The 18,799-nt window shown below is 39.7% G+C and overlaps 1 protein-coding gene across 14 annotated transcripts in view; it reads right to left on the reverse strand.

Annotated features, from left to right (window-relative positions):
* The window catches only part of FKBP15 (FKBP prolyl isomerase family member 15), a 55,590-nt gene that overhangs the window by 14,004 nt on the left and 22,787 nt on the right, over positions 1-18,799 (reverse strand). For 11 of the 14 annotated variants that reach the window (XM_082403778.1, XM_082403776.1, XM_082403787.1 and 8 more), the window contains 10 exons: positions 15,971-16,113; positions 15,430-15,487; positions 10,797-10,904; positions 7,947-8,049; positions 7,355-7,461; positions 5,761-5,875; positions 4,254-4,363; positions 3,841-3,948; positions 3,220-3,314; positions 2,263-2,365 (listed from right to left, as the gene is read on the reverse strand). In XM_082403778.1, coding sequence (XP_082259904.1) covers positions 2,263-2,365; positions 3,220-3,314; positions 3,841-3,948; positions 4,254-4,363; positions 5,761-5,875; positions 7,355-7,461; positions 7,947-8,049; positions 10,797-10,904; positions 15,430-15,487; positions 15,971-16,113 — 1,050 coding nt within the window. The remainder of the gene's footprint in view (positions 1-2,262; positions 2,366-3,219; positions 3,315-3,840; positions 3,949-4,253; positions 4,364-5,760; positions 5,876-7,354; positions 7,462-7,946; positions 8,050-10,796; positions 10,905-15,429; positions 15,488-15,970; positions 16,114-18,799) is intronic. The other 3 variants (XM_082403779.1, XM_082403782.1, XM_082403786.1) reach the window with 1 other exon arrangement.

An 18,799-nucleotide genomic window follows, 5' to 3' on the forward strand; every position in this document is an offset into this window, starting at 1 on the left:
GCTGGTTTTGATTTGGGGGCAGCAGTGCATTTATGGGGTTGGACCATCTCTCCTATACTATTACACTGTTACTACCATTACTCCTCCTATACCACTATACTTCACATGCATTCTTACTGCTGTCTACTTTCTTATTATCACTTGTCCCTTCTTAGGGTATTCACTGCGCCTACCTCAGTTTTAAACATTTATTCCAAAGCCTTAATCAGTTTTCTAGCTTACATTTAAAATCTGATATTTTGGCTCTCTTAAAGGTGGGGGAAATAAAACAAATTGTATACAAAATAAAAAGAAATAAGCTATGAATGAGTATCTGAGTGTACACTGGCAAAGGCTCTCTTCTTGACCACACTTCAAGTTAGGCTCCTCTAAGCCCATGACCTTGTTCTCCCCTCCTGTCTTTGGCCAGACAAGCCCAGTTTTAGCAAGAATCCCTGCTAAGTCAGTTTAGAGTGAATCTCTACCCTTGATATCTGATCAAAGTTCTCCATCCCAACCTTTGCTGTCTAAGTCCTTGGCCTGTTGTTAGCAAGAATCCCCCTACCCAGGATGTCTCCTCTTAGTAATTTTCCATCCACTGACCCCCCTCACTCTGCTCCTTGGCTGTAAATTCCCCACTTGCCCTCTTGCCCTTAACTGTATTTGGAGTTGAGCTCAACATTTCTTCCCTATTGCAATAGTCTTTTTATTTTATGTATTTTTTTTGCCACACCGTGTGGCTTGCGGGATCTCAGTTCCCCAACCAGGGATTGAACCCGGGCCACAGCAGTGAAAGTCCGGAATCGTAACCACTAACCCACCAGGGAACTCCCGTCTATTGCAATAGTCTTGAATAAAATCTTCCTTACTGTTTTAATAAGTGTCAGAATAAATTTTTTAGTAACATGCGACCTTTAGAGTGAGCTCTAAGGTACTTATTTTTGCTGTTCAGCAGGCTTAGGTTTTCATCTGTGAAACTCAGAGGACAATGACAGTTTGGACTTCCAGACAGAAGAGGAGTTTTCACCTGCCGCAAGTAGAATCAAAGTTTTACTCACTGTCCTGCCTCAACTGGTCTAACAGAAACTGAACTAACACAATGCTCAGAGGGCTTTGCATCTATCGTGGCTCCAGAGTTCACTGATATCAGAGGGAAGACCACTTGCACAGGGCCTTGCAGCAGCTAAGACCACTGGAGGAGATGAATTCCAGAGGAGAGGCAGTGGGGCGGATGGTCACTCTCACCAAAGAACAAGCAGAGTGGAAAATCACTCAAAAGCTCTTATCTCAAGTTATAAAGTGCATTCCATTCAATTTTCATGTTTTCAAAAAAATTCAAACACAAAATATAAAACACTTCTTAAATCTGAGAAAATAGCAGATGAAAGGGTTGTGATCTCCCAGCTGATGAGGGGGAGCCCAAACAAGAAGGAACTCATTTCAGAAAAACAGTGTCACTGGAGGAAAGACAGGAGGAGTGGGGCTTCCAAATCAGTCATCTCAACCCAAGACCCACAACAGTCTTCCTTCCTTATAGCTACTTCAGAAACAGGTCAAAATACCTAATTCTGAACTGACTGAAGTCAAACAGCAATGCTTTAAAATGCTTTGGCAGGGCTTCCCTTGTGGCGCAGTGGTTGAGAATCTGCCTGCCAATGCAGGTGACATGGGTTCAAGCCCTGGTCTGGGAAGATCCCACATGCCGCAGAGCGACTAGGCCCGTGAGCCACAATTGCTGAGCCTGCGCATCTGGAGCCTGTGCTCCGCAACAAGAGAGGCCGCGACAGTGAGAGGCCCGCGCACCGCGATGAAGAGTGGCCCCCGCTTGCCGCAACTAGAGAAAGCCCTCGCACAGAAACGAAGACCCAACACAGCCATAAATAAATAAATAAATAAATAAAAATTTTAAAATGCTTTGGCAGACACAGATGAAGGAGCAAACTAAACAATCTCAAACTTCACAATAAATATTTGTTATGTGGCATAACAGAAATCGTCTGTTGATTTTTTCAGCAGAATAGGATTAGTTTCTAATAAACTGTATAATCCTCACCTTAACCAGATTGCTAACATCAGTGATTATTTTTGAGTCAACTTATTGTAATGCATTTATACAACAGAAATGTGGATGTTGGATATATTAAAAATCTGTTGGAAGATTTCTAGTTCTCTTCTCAATGACGGCAAAAATTCTGCTGAAAAGCAAACTGGTAAGGACGTACAGAGGACACTCCTTGGCTCTACACATCCTGACTTGGGCTTTTCTCTCCCCAGTTACTTTACCTTCTCTTGCTCAGCATGCAAAACTCTTGCCTGTGTGTTTTCTGTGGCAGTTTGAAGTGAGTTGTTCCTCTTCTCCATCATCAGGTTACTCTGCTCAACATACCTGTGAAATAAACAGGGAAAAAGAAAACATTTATCAAGCACTCAATGCATACCAGGTATAACCCAATGTATCAACACATTCAGTCGTTAGAGCATTGCTCTATACCTTCATCAGGAACAATCTGAAAGCATTTTGTTTTCTGAAGATCTGCAGTAACCAAGTTTGGAGGCAGGAACCTGGGCCTGCGTGAATTGCTTTGAATTTGCAGAGTGAAGAGGAGTGGAATTTGAACATGTGTGGTGAGGGGAAATAAGAGAGGAAAGAGACAGGAGTATGAAGGCTGCAAGGAGGGAAGAAAAGAAAGCCACTCCCCTTCCCCCTTCCATGTGGGAGACAAGAGACACTGGAGAAGAGAAATATGGGAGGATGATATTTTAAAGTGAAATGCTATATGCTGTAACATGTTCCACTGACCCCTCCCCACAAAAAAAATTTTCAGAAGGATCTAGAAAAATTATACAATGCTTGGGTTTTATATGGAAATCAGTGAAGTTCTGGTTGATAAAATAAGAGTCAGCCCACACAGAAGAGAGAAGAGTTGACATCAGGAGTTTTCTAGGCACTAACACTGCTTTTACAGATGAGGAAACTAGAGCCGGCGGGAATAAATAAAACGCCCAAAGCCACACAACAAATGAGGAGCAGAGCCAGGATTCAAACGCAGGTGTGCATTACATCACAGCCTCCTGAAATCCTGCTCAATCAACAAGCAGTAATTCACATGACAGGCAGGAAACAGAAAAGAGCAGAAATACACATAAACTTCTGTAAACAAACATGCTTATTTAACTTGGGCATTTACAAACTAAACCCTTTTTTGTCCATCCTAGCCAGTGCCCCGTACCTGTCATTACCTCTGATTTCGTTCAATTAGTTCACTAATCTTGTCATTCTGTTCTTCTATCCGACTGCTCTTTTCAAGGATCTCTTGCTTCAATCTTTCATTTTCCTAATTCGAAATATATGATGTTTAACTTAAGTTTTTAAGAGAAGAGCACCAGATAAAAGGGAATCAACTTGAACTGACAGATGATACTGTTACATATCTGAGAGAAAAATCTAGAACTTATGTCCACATAAATATAATACTTAAAACAATGTATCAAATTCTACCTGATGGATACAAATCACTACATCCAATAGACTAAATGTATAAATGGCTATAAAATGAAGCGGAAACTTTGGAATATGGTCAAAAAAGAAATGTTTCCTTCTGATAATAGAGTGATAAGTCACTTGGAGTATTTAAGCCATAATGGATTTTCCAGAATTTCCCAACTCCGTGTAGCATTTGTCACATGCTCTTATTCCTGGAGTGGAGGTTTCAAACAGTAGTACATCTCCAGAGAGAGCAGGGGCAAGATCTCCAGGTTGAGTGCTCCGTTCCTTTTTTTTTTGTTAAATGATATTCTTTTTTTTTTTATTAGTTATCTATTTTATACATATTAGAGTGCTCTGTTCTTGATCACTCTCACCTGAATAATTCGTTGGATATTGCTCATAATCATGCTTGTTTCCATTGTCACCGACATGCTAGGAATGAGCAGGGAATTGCCAGTGCTACGTTTCTGTAACTCTTCAACCTACAAAAGGAGTGTCAGAAAGACTTTTCATGAAATTTTTAAAAGGAGAAATACAATTTACCCAAGGTCTGACTACTTTTTTGAGGGGGTTAATAAGTTTCTGAGACAATCTCCAATGTAAGCAGGAGTTTTCTTCTGCTAACTGGATCCCCAAATAAAATGACCCTTCTAGGGAAATTACTAACTACTATGAATACAGGAAACCAGGAAGAGTTTACCTATAGCCCTGGTTGCTCCCTGTTTGTATCCCCTCTTTATACCCCCACTTTCAACACAGCCCGTTAGTCATGAGATGACTCAGTCACCTTAGTCATGAGATGATCCATTTTGTCAGCCACTTTGCTGACTGCCATTCGAATTTCAGTGTTATGCTGCCGGGCTTCAGTCATGAGAAATGAAGCCATGTCACCTGATCCTGAACAGACATAAGCCAAAAAGAAACTTATGAAACTGTAGCAGAGGATACTATATGAGGAAAAGCCAACAGCTCTATCAGCAGAGGAAAAAAAGAAACGAACATTTCCAAATACTGGAAAATGCTGTAGGTGATTTACACTGTCAGGAGAAGATGGAGAGGGGTTAAAGGCAAAATGCTCCAAAGCTAACAATAACTAGCTATCCTCCTGCAAAATGCATCAAGTGATACAGTCTGGTTCAAGGGCACAAGTAGTGCACTAGCAACTCAGATTGCTTCTCCATTCACCCAACTGCATGCCAGGTATTGGACCAGGTACCAAGGATACAGCAAGGAATGAAACATGGTTCCTGCCCTTGGCAAGGTCAGTCTGGTGAGGAGACTCACGTGTAAACAGATCATTATAACAGAGTGTTGTAAGTGCAAAGAATGAACCATGTACGAGGTTACAAGGTACAAAAGAAGCACAGAGAAAAGCAAGATTAACTCTTTGGTGACACACGTATACAGTTATGTCTCTGGAAGGAGAGGAGAGAGGGATGGTAACAGGAAGCCTTCACAGAGGAGATGACAGATTCAATGGTTTCCCAGATGGAGAAGGGCAGGGCTTCCAGACAAAGGATGCACTCAGGAAACCCTTACCACTCCAGGACCATAAATTTCATTGTGGGATATACTTGCTTCTTCCTACCACTGTCCTAATACCCAAAGTGATTACTGTACAAAAGACAAGCTGCAGAACAAGAAGGCAGGATACCACCCCAGCTGTGTGCATTTTATTTTGCTTTGTTTTTTACACTAGGCAACCACACTTGCACACGTATACAAGATATCTGAAAAGTTACCCAAGTGACTGTTTCCTAAGGTCAGGGGGGTTTAATGATGGAAAACAGTAACTTCACTTCACACCTTTTTGTGTTGTTTGACCTTTTTATAAAAGTATATTCTTTTCACAACTTTAAAATTTTAACAAAATAGCTTTCATCTGAGATACTGAACAGTCATCATGTTTTCTCCCAATTTCCTCCAATGTTTTACTCTTTTACTATTAACTATGAACTCTACAGAGCAACTCTGAGAGGGGAATTAAAAAGGGCTGGCAGGAGAAAATGCAAGAAACAAAACACAGAAAGTGGCCATGAGGGTTTTTGTGGGGATGATGTAAATGTTCTAAAGCTGGATTATGGTGATAGTTGCACAACTCCGTAAACATACTAAAAAAACCCATTGAATTGTACACTTAAAACGAGTGAATTTCATGGTATGTAAGTCATACCTCAACGAACTTGTTTAAAAAAAAAGACAAGAAAAAAAGGGCAGAGATCTACTGGAGTCAAAATGAAAAAGGGATGGGAGGGAGGAAAGCACAGCAAGAGCAGAAGATGAGAAACTCCTACCTTGAAAATGAGAAGACTGAGAGAGCGGTGCGGGGTACAAGGGCCGAACGGGCTGCAGCTGGGAAGCAACAGCTGGTGCCTGAGGATAAGCGTAGGCTTGCATACCTGTATAGGGCTGAGAAAATGCCAAGTTACAGATGGCTCATAAAACCGTCATATCTCTCTTTTCTGCTTAATTTGTCTTGGATGGAATAAAGTAGATAAACTGGAAGGAGACTCAAACTTATTGAAGCTGGAGATGTAGGAGACCAGGGTTTGGTATTGGGTAATAATTGCAGCAGGAGAGTCATGTATGTAATCCAGTGATGCCTGGTCACTAAAGTCATACCTAGAGAGTGAGGGAAGCGTGTCTCAGGTCACTCCCCAGTCCTCTTGTGATGATTTAATTAAGTAGGAGCTCATCCCCCGGCCATTGGGCCTATTGATGGTCTAAAAAATTTTAAAACTAAGCAAACGATGCTTGGTTTCATTAAGGTAAAAGAAGAGGTGTTCACTGCGATTCCAAACTAAAGCCACCAGTTTCCAAAGGATGCCTCTCCCCTTCTAGATTCTGATGCTTATCTGCATGACCAAGAGCTCTCATTTTCCTCTGAGCCTCAGCCACCTCAACTATAAAATGAAATAATAATACCATTTCTTAGGGTTGTTGTGTGGATTAAATGAAGCGATATATAGGTAAAGTTCCTAACAGCTGGTAAGTAAGTGCCTGGAAGACAATAAATGCTCAATAAACAGCAGCTATCATTTTAGTGATGATGGTTATTCTTCCTTGAATTAAGGAAATCCAGCTCATTTCCAGGGATTGGTATAACCACCCATCCATTACTAAAAAAGAATCTTAGTCTATAGGATATAACTCTCCATTAGGTCCATTCAGGAGTGGGGAGAGGGCCAGGTAGAACTTTTCTCAATTCTGATACACCCCTTCCTAATGGGGCATAGCTTGGCCACCATCACTTTGATCCCTCCATCAAGAATCACCAAGGAAGTGAGGGTCTGTTACCATGGGGAGTTAAGTCTTAACCATCAAATGTGTCAGGGCAAAAGAAAGAGTCCACTGTCCGGGCAAACAGTCAGCAGAGGCAGACAGGCTGTTGCCACTGCCTTCTGTGAAAACAGAAAAAAACCTACTTTTAAGAGCTCACTTTTGGAGGATAACTAGACAAAGAGTTCAGCTGTATTTTCATACAGCCTCCATCCACTGACCCTCCACCACAGCCGTTCTGCTGAGTGGAGTGCGGAATCTTGGCCTATCAGCTGTTTGACAGAAGAGAGCACAGAAGACTTGAATCTATAGCCCTCAATTAGACATGTGTGAAAAGGAAAACAAGCAAACATTGCTTGGGCTTTTACTATGTACCAGGCCTTGTGCCAGGTGCTTTGCTTGTTCTTGCACGAAATCTTTACAACCACCTATAAGGTAGATAATCCTTTGCTTGTTTGGACATGAGAAAGTAGGGGTTCAGGAAGGAGAAAAATTATAAACTCTGTGAGGAACTGGTACAGTACAAATCGTGCAAGAAGAAGAAAAGAGACGGACGAGAACCATAATCAATGATAGCTTATAACTGATATGGTTTAAAAATGTCGTTACCTGAAAGGACTGGGCGTTTCCAGATACAGCTGAGTGGGAATCATGAGATGCAACTTGCATCAAGGCAGCAGACGGTGTTTGGAGCCCAGAAACAGATGGCTGAGGTGCTAAGATAAAGCAAGAAGTTTTCACTGTTATCCATCCCTTGCTTCTTGGTACAAGTCTGGACTATCACCTTTCACACCATCACCCTTCAGACTTGACCACTTCTCTCACGTAGCCTGCTAAAATCAGCTCTACTGGAGTCTCAGCAATGGGCTAGTGGAAGGAAATTGGGCATGCTCAGGTGCACGTGACTCAGACCTACGATGCCATCAGCTGACAGAAAGTGCAGAGTTACACACAGGGAGATGGCTCATTAGCTGAGTACCGGTTTCCAAAACTGACAATGCAACACAGCAGAAGACACAGCAAGCAGACCAACTACATCTCCAGGTCTGAAAATGCCCTACCCAGGGACAAACTGACAAGTTTTATACTCTAGTTCAGTTCTCAATACTAAAACAATGCAGCCTAACATTTTAAGGAACAATGATGACAACTTCGGTACCGACCCAATTCAAGGTCACAGAGCCTCAGAGACGTTCCTTACCTTGTGAGGTCATCTGTGGTAGCACTGGATGGGCTGGCTGAAGAGAGGGCTGGATGGACGGAGTCACCACAGGCTGCCCAGCTCCTCGAAGAGCATTCATGTCCTGCAACAGCATGAGCATTTTGGTTACTGTGTCTATGGGTCCTTAATTGAAGACTGAGGGTGACTGTCCACCCTAAACCTGCTTACAACCAGTGCTTTTAGGCAAAGAAGAGGAAGGAAAGGCAAGCAGAAAGGCAAGAGTTTAAGGTATGGGCTATGGGAAGAAAGCACTCTATTATATACTGGAGTAGGATCCCTTCTCCCTGTAAATTGTATCAAATAATCATAGTTAATTTCCAGTATAAGTTGTTGATGTTATTTTGTCTGAAGCAGCTAGAGTGACTGCTCCCCATAATGTATCATTTTGCAAACCAGCAGCTAGCTACCTTAAGACTGACCTAGTCTGTTTCCAAAGAATTAGGGCCCCTTACAAGGAAACCCAGGGAATAATGCAGCCTTTCTCTTCTGCCAAATAAAATACACAGACCTCAAGGTACTCACAGGAAATCAGATAGAGTAGGATTCACTGTGCCTCACTACGATGCTGTTTTTGACAATATAGTTTTAGAGTGTTTTCCCCTCATTCTTTCTCTTCATAAAAGCAAAGCAATGTTGGTCCCTACTATAATTCTAAACAAAGTTAACATCTTCCTGATTCATTCAAGGAAAAGAAAAACTTGAGGCACAATATACAGTGACTGTGATCTGCTATGCTACAGTTCAAGGGCTGAAATCTCTTTGACATTCTTTTACTTCAGAACTTCCTCTTGTTTTCCAATATTCTCAGAAATGTATTATGCATTTCTGGAAAAGCATCCCAGTTTTACATCATTACATAAATCAACCTAAATGTCTAACAACAGAGTAAAAGGAATCATGATAAATCAATGTAACAGAGCACTGGGTTATCTTTAAAGGTGATAAATCAATGTAACAGAGCACTGGGTTATCTTTAAAGGTGATAAAGCTTTGTTTTATTTATTTACTTTTTTTATATTACTGATATTAACATAAATGTTCATGATATAACATTAAGTTAAAAAATCAGATTATGAAACAACATATAAAGAATGTCCTTTTTGTTAAATATGTTTCTTCTTTTTAATTTACATTACTCTACAATGAATAATTAGCACCTAGAAATTTTAATAATATTATCTTATCCAAATTTCATTTCCAGAAACCAGATAAAAATCAATCCTATAACAGGTCCCAGAAATCCTATCTTCCTTTAAAATGTTAAATCTACACAGAGCTTTTCCATGAAGAAATAAAACAAAATTGTGAAAAAACAAAAGCCAATTTTGAAAATTTTTTTCCTCAAAAGCATCACGCTTGCTTTGTTTTACATCAATATCAAAGAATCCTAAAAATTAATCACTGTTAAGTGTTTCAACTCAGTTGAGAAAGAACTATTTTATTCAATAAGGAACTAACCAATGGGAAAAGAACTTAGTTGGAATTAAGTTACTTCTCACCATTCACCAAATTCCAGATGGATTAAATAAGAAATAATAGATCTAAACATATAATAATAAATATTTTTAAAAGACGTGTGATGTTTACAGTATCTGAAAGTGGGAAGGCTTTCTAAGCATAATGTCAAAAGCAAAAAACACAGGGAAAAATTGATCGATCTGATGGCAATAAAATTTTTGAACTTCAAAAAAATCATGCCGGGCTTCCCTGGTGGCGCAGTGGTTGAGAACCCGCCTGGCAATGCAGGGGACATGGGTTTGAGCCCTGGTCTGGGAAGATCCCACATGCCACGGAGCAACTGGGCCCGTGAGCCACAACTACTGAGCCTGCGCGTCTGGAGCCTGTGCTCTGCAACAAAAGAGGCCGCGACAGTGAGAGGCCCGCGCACCGCGATGAAGAGTGGCCCCCGCTTGCCACAACTAAAGAAAGCCCTCGCACAGAAACGAAGACCCAACACAACCAAAAATAAATTAAAAAAAAAAAAAAAATCATGCCACAGGGGACTTCCCTGGTGGTCCAGTGGTTAAGAATCCACCTTCCAATGCAGGGGACATGGGTTTGATCCCTGGTCGGGGAACTAAGATCCCACATGCCGCGGGGCAACTAAGCCTGTGCGCCCCAACTGCTGAGCCCACGCGCTCCAACTACTGAGCCTACGCGCTCTGGAGCCCGCGCCACAACTAGAGAGAAGCCTGTGCGCTGCAATGAGAGATCCCGCACGCTGCAACTAAGACCCAATGCAGTCAAAAAAAAATTAATTAAAAAAAAAAATCATGCCACATACAAAGCCAAAAGATACAACAGTGGTTTTTTTTGGCTGCACCTCATGGCTTGTGGGATCTTAGTTCCCCAACCAGGGATTGAACCCGTGCCCTTGGCAGTGAAAGTGCTGAGTCCTAACCACTGGACTGCCAGGGAATTCCTACAACAGTGTGATCTCCATATTAAATTACATCAGTGGAAAAATCAACATTTCCCAAGAGAATCTAAACATTCAATCAACAAATATGAATTCGTTCTTTTATGGGTCGGGCATCGTGCTGCCTAAAGGCTGATGTTTGCTGACAACAGAGATTCTAGTAGAAAGCTAAATTAACTACTTAAAACTGCCCAGTTCTTGTGGCAGATATACAGAATTGCTTCCATTTCTCAGGGGAAGTGATAATTACAGCAGAAACACATGTACCAATACCAACCTGTATCATTTTGAATATAAGCTCTCTAAATAATGATTCTGGGTTAGAGGCAGAAAAAGCAATAATTTCAGTTAAAAGAACAGAAGACAGCAACATCTGCACTATTCATTCTAAGACAGCCAGTGGGACATACTTCAATTTCTGAATCATTGGAATCCAGCTGTGGTGGAAGAATGGGCAGCATGGGCTGGCCCATTTTAGCCATCCGAGAGATCAACTTGGCCTTGACTGTATCAGGATTCTAAAAAGAGAGGAAAGTCACAAAAATCACTGTAATCAAGGTTCATTACCTTCAGTCAACTCTACGTCTTTTGGCTCTTATATCAAATCTTTCAGTAAGTTCCCCCTGCCTTATCTATTCGAAACTATCTTCTAGAAAATGAGAATTAAAGATTTCTTGCCTAGACGCATACATGGGTCACAATTAATAGCAGTAGGAAAAATGATTCCCTATATGTTGGAATGGACAAAGTGGTTTCATCTGTATTCCTTCACTGCAATCAAGTCTCCCTACCAGGCATAAGTATTCTCATTTTACAGATAAAAAAACTAAAGTATAGATTAAGGGAGGGAGGCATTTTAGATAATAGTAACCTCTCAAAAGCCCAAGAGCAACTCAGCAGATAAATATTCAGAAGAGATTTAGGGCGAAAAGAGAACAGGAGCTCTGTGTTCTAAATTCAGGTTCATTTAACACTGACTTGGCACTGATGACATACTAGTCCCTGAGCTAGACACCTCTGTATGCATTAACTGGTTCAAAGTGCAGCCTTCAGAGCAGAGTGTATACTCCTAAGGGTGCACAAGATGATCTAATGAGTGTAAAAAGAAATGACCATAACCTCTATTTTAAAATTATTTTTAAGCTACAGTAAACATCAGACATTAAACTTGTTTACAGGGATGGAGAGTACTTTATGTATATAATTTGTAAACAGACATATACTGAGAGGGTGTATCATTTTTTCTTAACTAATGGAGACACAATCAAAAAAAGTTGGGTCTATCAAAAGAGGACTAGTTAGATAAACCAATATTCACACAATGGAATCTTGAGATCTAAAGATAAAAAAAAATGAGGAAGCTTTCTATATACTAACATAGAAAGATACTGTTATTATAAAAAGGCAGATAATATATATAATATGCTATTTTTTTGTGAAGGAGGGAGAATAAAATATACATTCCTATTTGCTTACATCTGCATAAAGAAAACATTGAATACATAAGAAACTAATAAAAGCAGTTACCCAAGGTTGGGGATGAGATAAAATAGGGTACATGGGGGCAGGGGTAGGAATGAGTCTTCTCAATGTATATCTTGTTATATTGTTTTGCTAACTGTGCCATATGAATGTAATTACCTATTCAAAACAAAAAATAAAAACTTAAATGTAAAAAGAACAAAAAGATGGTTAATTTTATATTATGTGAACTTTGCCTCAAAAAACAAAACTGTAAAAAAAGAAAAGAAAGAAGAAAAAAAGGTTGGAGAGCACTAGTCTACCAAAAGTTACTGAAGCTTAGAAATAGGTGACAAAAGTAGCTGTGTCTCGAGACTACAAAAGAACTAATACTGAACAATTGTTGTGGCTATTCAAAGATCTGAGATTATAAACTGTTTTTCAATTTTCTTGATTCTCTGGCTTAACCTTCTGGGTTTAGATCACTTTTTACACATATCAGATTAATTATTTGCTTAATTAATTCCTGCTTTGGACTGAATATAAGTAAACTAGTGTTGGAGAGAAATTAATCATCAATTTCACTCCATACAATTATCCTGTTTCCCAATGTGGCAGGTGAAAGCCACAGAGCTTTAGAACTTGAAGCACTTCAGCTATCATCTCATCCACATGTAGCAAACTCAGATGCCTTCACGGACCAGGCAGAGCAGCAGCAAACACAGTGTACATCCTCCTAAAGGTCTTCAAATCCAAACTTTACCACAACAGTATGCTAGTCTTCTCATGTTACAGTTGGGGAAACACAGAGGCCCAGAAACCTGATAGAAGTCAACTAATTGGTGAATTAGTGTAGAATTCCTCTGAGAGAATGAAAGTATCAAGATATGTAGCATTAGCAGTAATTATGATAACGGAGCTAATGTTAATTGAACTCGTATAATATGCCAGACACAATACTAAAAACTCTATAGGCATCATTTCATTTAAACCTCATAAAAATCTCGAGAGATTACTGAAGACAAGCTCTATGTAGGCTTTGAGCTTAGTGCTTTATAAACGTATCACAAGAACACTTAGAGGGGCTGTGAGAATTATTTCCATTTTTTTTGTTTTTTATTTATTTTTTTAATAGATCTTTATTAGAGTATAATTGCTTCACAATACTGTGTTACTTTCTGTTGTACACCAAAGTGAATCAGCCATATGCATACATATGTCCCCATATCCCCTCCCTCAAGACTCCCTCCCATCCTCCCTATCCCACCCCTCTAGGTCATGGCAAAGCACCGAGCTGATCTCCCTGTGCTATGCTTCTGCTTCCCACTAGCTAATTATTTTACATTTGGTAGTGTATATATGCTGATGCTACTCTCACTTTGCCCCAGCTTTCCCATCCCACCCCATGTCCTCAAGTCCATTCTCTATGTCTACATCTTTATTCCTGCCCTGCAACTAGGTTCATCAGTACCATTTTTTTTTTTAGATTCCATGTATATGCGTTAGCATATGGTATCTGTTTTTCTCTTTCTGACTTACTTCACTATGTATAACAGACTCTAGGTCCATCCACCTCACTACAAATAATTCAGTTTCTTTTTTAATGGCTGAGTAATATTCCATTGTATATATGTGCCATATCTTCTTTATCCATTCATCTGTTGACGGACACTTAGGTTGCTTCCATGTCCTGGCTATTGTAAATAGAGCTGCAATGAACACTGTGGTACATGACTCTTTTTGAATTATGGTTTTCTCAGGGTATATGCCCAGTAGTGGGATTGCTGGGTCATATGGTAGTTCTATTTTTAGTTTTTTAAGGAACCTCCATACTGTTTTCCATAGTGGTTGTATCAATTTAGATTCCCACCAACAGTGCAGGAGGGTTCCCTTTTCACCACACCCTTTCCAGCATTTACTGTTTCTAGATTTTTTTGATAATGGCCATTTGGACCGGCGTGAGGTGATACCTCATTGTAGTTCTGATTTGCATTTCTCTAATAATTAGTGATGTTGAGCATCTTTTAATGTGCCTCTTGCCCATCTGTATGTATTCCTTGGTGAAATGTCTATTTAGGTCTTCTGTCCATTTTTTAATTGGATTGTGTATGGTGTTACGTAGTGTTCTAATTTCATTCTTTTACATGTAGCTGTCCAGTTTTCCCAGCACCACTTATTGAAGAGGCTGTCTTGGGCTTCCCTGGTGGCGCAGTGATTGAGAATCTGCCTGCCAATGCAGGAGACATGGGTTCGAGCCCTGGTCCGGGAAGATCCCACATGCCACGGAGCAACTGGGCCCGTGAGCCACAATTACTGAGTCTGCGCGTCTGGAGCCTGTGCTCCGCAACAAGAGAGGCCGCGACAGTGAGAGGCCCGCGCACCGCGATGAAGAGTGGCCCCCGCTCGCCGCAACTAGAGAAAGCCCTCGCACAGAAACGAAGACCCAACACAGCCATAAATTAATTAATTAATTAATTTTTTTAAAAAAATTAAAAAAAAAAAAAAGAGGCTGTCTTTTCTCCATTGTATGTTCTTGCCTCCTTTGTCGTAAATTAGGTGACCATATGTGCATGGGTTTATCTCTGGGCATTCTATCCTGTACCACTGATCTATATTTCTGTTTTTGTGCCAGTACCATACTGTCTTGATTACTGTAGCTTTGTAGTATAGTTTGAAGTTAGGGAACCTGATTCCTCCAACTCCGTTTTTCTTTCTCAAGATTGCTTTGGCTATTCGGGGTCTTTTGTGTTTCCATATGAATTGTAAAATTTTTTGTTCTAATTCTGTGAAGAATGCCATTGGTAGTTTGACATGGATTGCACTGAATCTATATATTGCTTTGGGTAGTATAGTCATTTTCACAATATTGATTCTTCCAATCCAAGAACATGCTATATTTCTCCATCTGTTTATGTCATCTTTGATTTCTTTCAACAGTGTTTTATAGTTTTCTGAGTACAAGTCTTTTGCCTCCTTAGGCAGGTTTATTCCTAGGTATTTTATTCTTTTTGTTGCAATGGTAAATGGGAGTGTTTCCTTAATTTCTCTTTCTGATTTTTTGTTGTTGGTGTATAAGAATGCCAGAGGTTTCTGTGCATTAATTTTGTATCCTGCAACCTTACCAAATTCATTGATTAGTTCTAGTAGTTTTCTGGTGGCATCTTTAGGATTTTCTATGTATAGTATCGTGTCATCTGCAAACAGTGACAGTTTTACTTCTTTTCCAGTTTGTATTCCTTTTATTTCTTTTTCTTCTCTGATTGCCGTGGCTAGGACTTCCAAAACTATGTTGAATAAGAGAGGCGAGGGTGGACATATGAAGAAGCTGAAGACCAGAGAAGTCAGATAATTTCCTCAAAGCCACATGCTTATAAGAATAAAGATTTGAATCCAAGTCTGTCGATGCAGAAGCCCAAGCTAATTTATACTGACTCTCAAGTAAGGGAAAATGAATAAAGTAACCACTGATTTCTAGCCTAAATCAACATTTTTCAACATTTTTTTTTCTCTAACCTACTATACCCTAGGCACATGAAACCCTTCTAGCCAACTGGGGATGAGGAGATAGACTTATATACTCACTGTATTTACTGTAAGCTGTTCACTGAGCGAGTTAGATTTGGAACGAAGAACTGACTCCCTGAAAGCAAATAAGACATATCCTGAGATAAAAACAAAATCCATAATCACGAGTCTAGATTATACTGTATAAACAAATTGTTTTTTAAAATGTTTGCCAATTTAATTGCTGTAAAACAGAGTTTTAACTCTTCTTTAGTTTGTATAATTTCTGAAAGCTAGTGAAGATGGACAATTTTCCATTCAAATGCTTATTATTTACATTTCTTTCCTTGGATATATATTTTGTGTTTATGCCTTCTGCCCGATTTTCTTCCAGAGTTTGGCAGGTATTCTTTTATATCCAAGTTAGTGCTTTTATACACTATGAATATTAATCCTTTGTCAGAAAATCTGATGCAATTACTTTCCCCATTTCCCTCATCCCATTTTTTCCCAATTATTTAAAATTATTTTAGTTTTCAACTATACCCCTATTTCTGAACCCCTCTAAGAATCACTTACATGGACAATAAAAGAGCTTTATACAACTCCAGTATCTTACCCTGATTTGAAAGGAACAGATGTGGATGGTGACACAACAGGATCAGCAGAGAGATTGTCAGCACCAGGTATGGGTGAAGGGGCTGCAGAATCCCGGGAACTAACACTGTGCCCATCAGAGCCGGAATCTCTAGCAAATTTGACCTAGGGAAAGATCAACCACAGACGGAACAGGTTAATAGACCACAAAAAAAGGCATGCTTCCCCCTCCATTCTCCTTTCATTTTACTTATTCTTCATTATACACGTCATTACCTATTCACTGTAGGCAAATCAAAAAATGTAGATAAGCCAAAAGAGAAAAAAAAGGTAACAATCACCTGCAATTCAACCACTAAGCAATAACGTTGTTAGAATCTTGGATGTAATATTTCGCACTTATATTATCTGTGTGTGTGTGTAAGTGTGTGTTTTATAACAATGGGGCCATACTGTTTTGTACCCTGCTTTGCTCACTCACTGATATATTAACATATTTCCACATTAACTAAATTATTAATCGACAACATCCTTTTTAACTACTGAAGAGTATGTCTAAGGGTCATGCCCTTAACTGCTATCATCTACAGGAAAAAGTCTCCAAAGGATTTTGGGAACACAAGTCACAAATATCTATGTTATCATAAAATATATTTCACCAATTCCTAGTTGTTGGATATTCAATTTATTTCTAATTTTTTCTATACAAACAATACTTCTAAGAATAGCTTTATCTCTCTTCACACATAATCATTTCCAAAATACAAATTCCCAGAAGTGAAACTGTTAGATAAAAGGTATGCTTATTTTTAAAACTTTTGATATATACCATTAAATTTCACACCGTAAAGGGTGAACTACTTTATACTCCGTAAGTAGTATATAAATCTTTCTTAACACTCTTGTCACATTGGGTATTATTGTTCTGTATCAGCCTTGTCAGTTTTTTTTTTTTTTTGGCCACGTCTCACGGCTTGCGGGATCTCTGTTCCCCGACCAGAGCCACGGCAGTGAAAGCCAGAATCCTAACCACTAGGCCAGCAGGGAACTCCCCCAGCCTTGTCAGTTTAATAATCAATTTGTAATTCTTTGATTATTGGTAAAATAGGGTATTTTTTTCTTATATTTACAAAATGTCAGTCTTAATGGATTCAAAATGGTTTGTTATCTATTACCACCCTTGACTTCCTCAAACTCAAAGGAAAATTGAGAAAGAATATAAAAGCTGTGAAAAGCAGCTGGAAGGAAGTCAGTCAAAGAGGGCTGGAATGCCGACCAGAGATAAGGGTGTCCAATTAGGAAAGAGTCATTGATAAAAAATGCATATCCTCTGTTGCAGCAGGAATAATCACCACAATGAGGATGGTCATAATATTTATTTGCATTGTACTTTATAGTCACAAACATTATCACATTCAGACCTAATAATCACAGTATAAAGCAAAGAGTCTTTTTTTTTGGTTGGGGGGGAGGGGGAACATTAATTAACCGCAATTTGTTACAAACTTTATTATAGAAATTATTCTTGATAAAATTTTTAAATGGTACAAAGGATAGAATGTAAAAAAGTAGAAGTTTCTGAACTCCATTTCCATTCTCCAGAGAAAATCATTTCATTTCTTTTAATGCCTCCAGAAATTTTATATGAATATATAGGCATATACATATATTCATTTGCATACACACACACACACGAACACAAGATCATACTACCCATACTGTTTTTTGTTTGTTTGTTTGTTTTAATTTATTTTTGGCTACATCGGGTCTTAGTTGTGGCATGCAGGATCTTCATTGAGGCATGCGGGATCTTTCGCTGCGGGGCGCAGCCTCTTTGTTGTGTGCGCAGTCTTCTCCCTAGTCTTGGCGTGTGGGTTTTCTCTAGTTGTGGAGTGCGGGTTCCAGGGTGCGTGGGCTCTGTAGTTTGCGGCACACGGGCTCTCTCGTGGCACGGGAGCTCAGTAGTCATGGCACACGGGCTTAGTTGCCCCCCGGCATGTGGGATCTTAGTTCCCTGACCAGGGATCAAACCCGCGTCCCCTGCATTGTAAGGCGGATTCTTTACCACTGGACCACCAGGGAAGCCCCCCCATACTGTTTAGCAACTTGCTTCTTTCACTTAAAAATAGATTTTGGGGGCTTCCCTGGTGGCGCAGTGGTTGAGAATCTGCCTGCCAATGCAGGGGACACGGGTTCGAGCCATGGTCTGGGAGGATCCCACATGCCACGGAGCAACTAGGCCCGTGAGCCACAATTGCTGAGCCTGCGCGTCTGGAGCCTGTGCTCCGTAACAAGAGAGGCCACGATAGTGAGAGGCCCGCGCACCGCGATGAAGAGTGGCCCCCGCTTGCCGCAACTAGAGAAAGCCCTCGCACAGAAACGAAGACCCAACACAGCCATAAATAAATAAATAACTAAATAAATAATTAAAAAAAAAAATAGATTTTGGATATTCTTTAAGAACTACATAGAAGTCCACTCTATGAAGAACCATAATTTAACCAGTCTCATAATAATAGACACTTAAGCTGTTTCCAGTTTTTTACTATCACAAACAACGTGGCAGAGGGAGGAAACTATGTATCTATCTCTATTTATCTATCTATATACAGGTATCTTTGCACTCTTATGTAAACATATTGATAGCATACACTTGTAGCCAAAGCATTACTAAATCAAAAGGTGTGAACATTGGGCAGGAATCACTATTTTACAGATAAAATAAAAAGAAGGTTAGTGTAGAGAAGTGACTATGAATACAGAGCCAAGAAGGACATAAACCTTGGCCTTTAGATTCCAAAGCTGTTGTTCTTTCCAACTATATACCATTTCTACTTAAAAAAAAAAAAAA

Source organism: Balaenoptera borealis (assembly GCF_965194805.1).
Source record: "Balaenoptera borealis genome assembly, chromosome: 8".
Taxonomy (NCBI): Eukaryota; Metazoa; Chordata; class Mammalia; order Artiodactyla; family Balaenopteridae; genus Balaenoptera; species Balaenoptera borealis.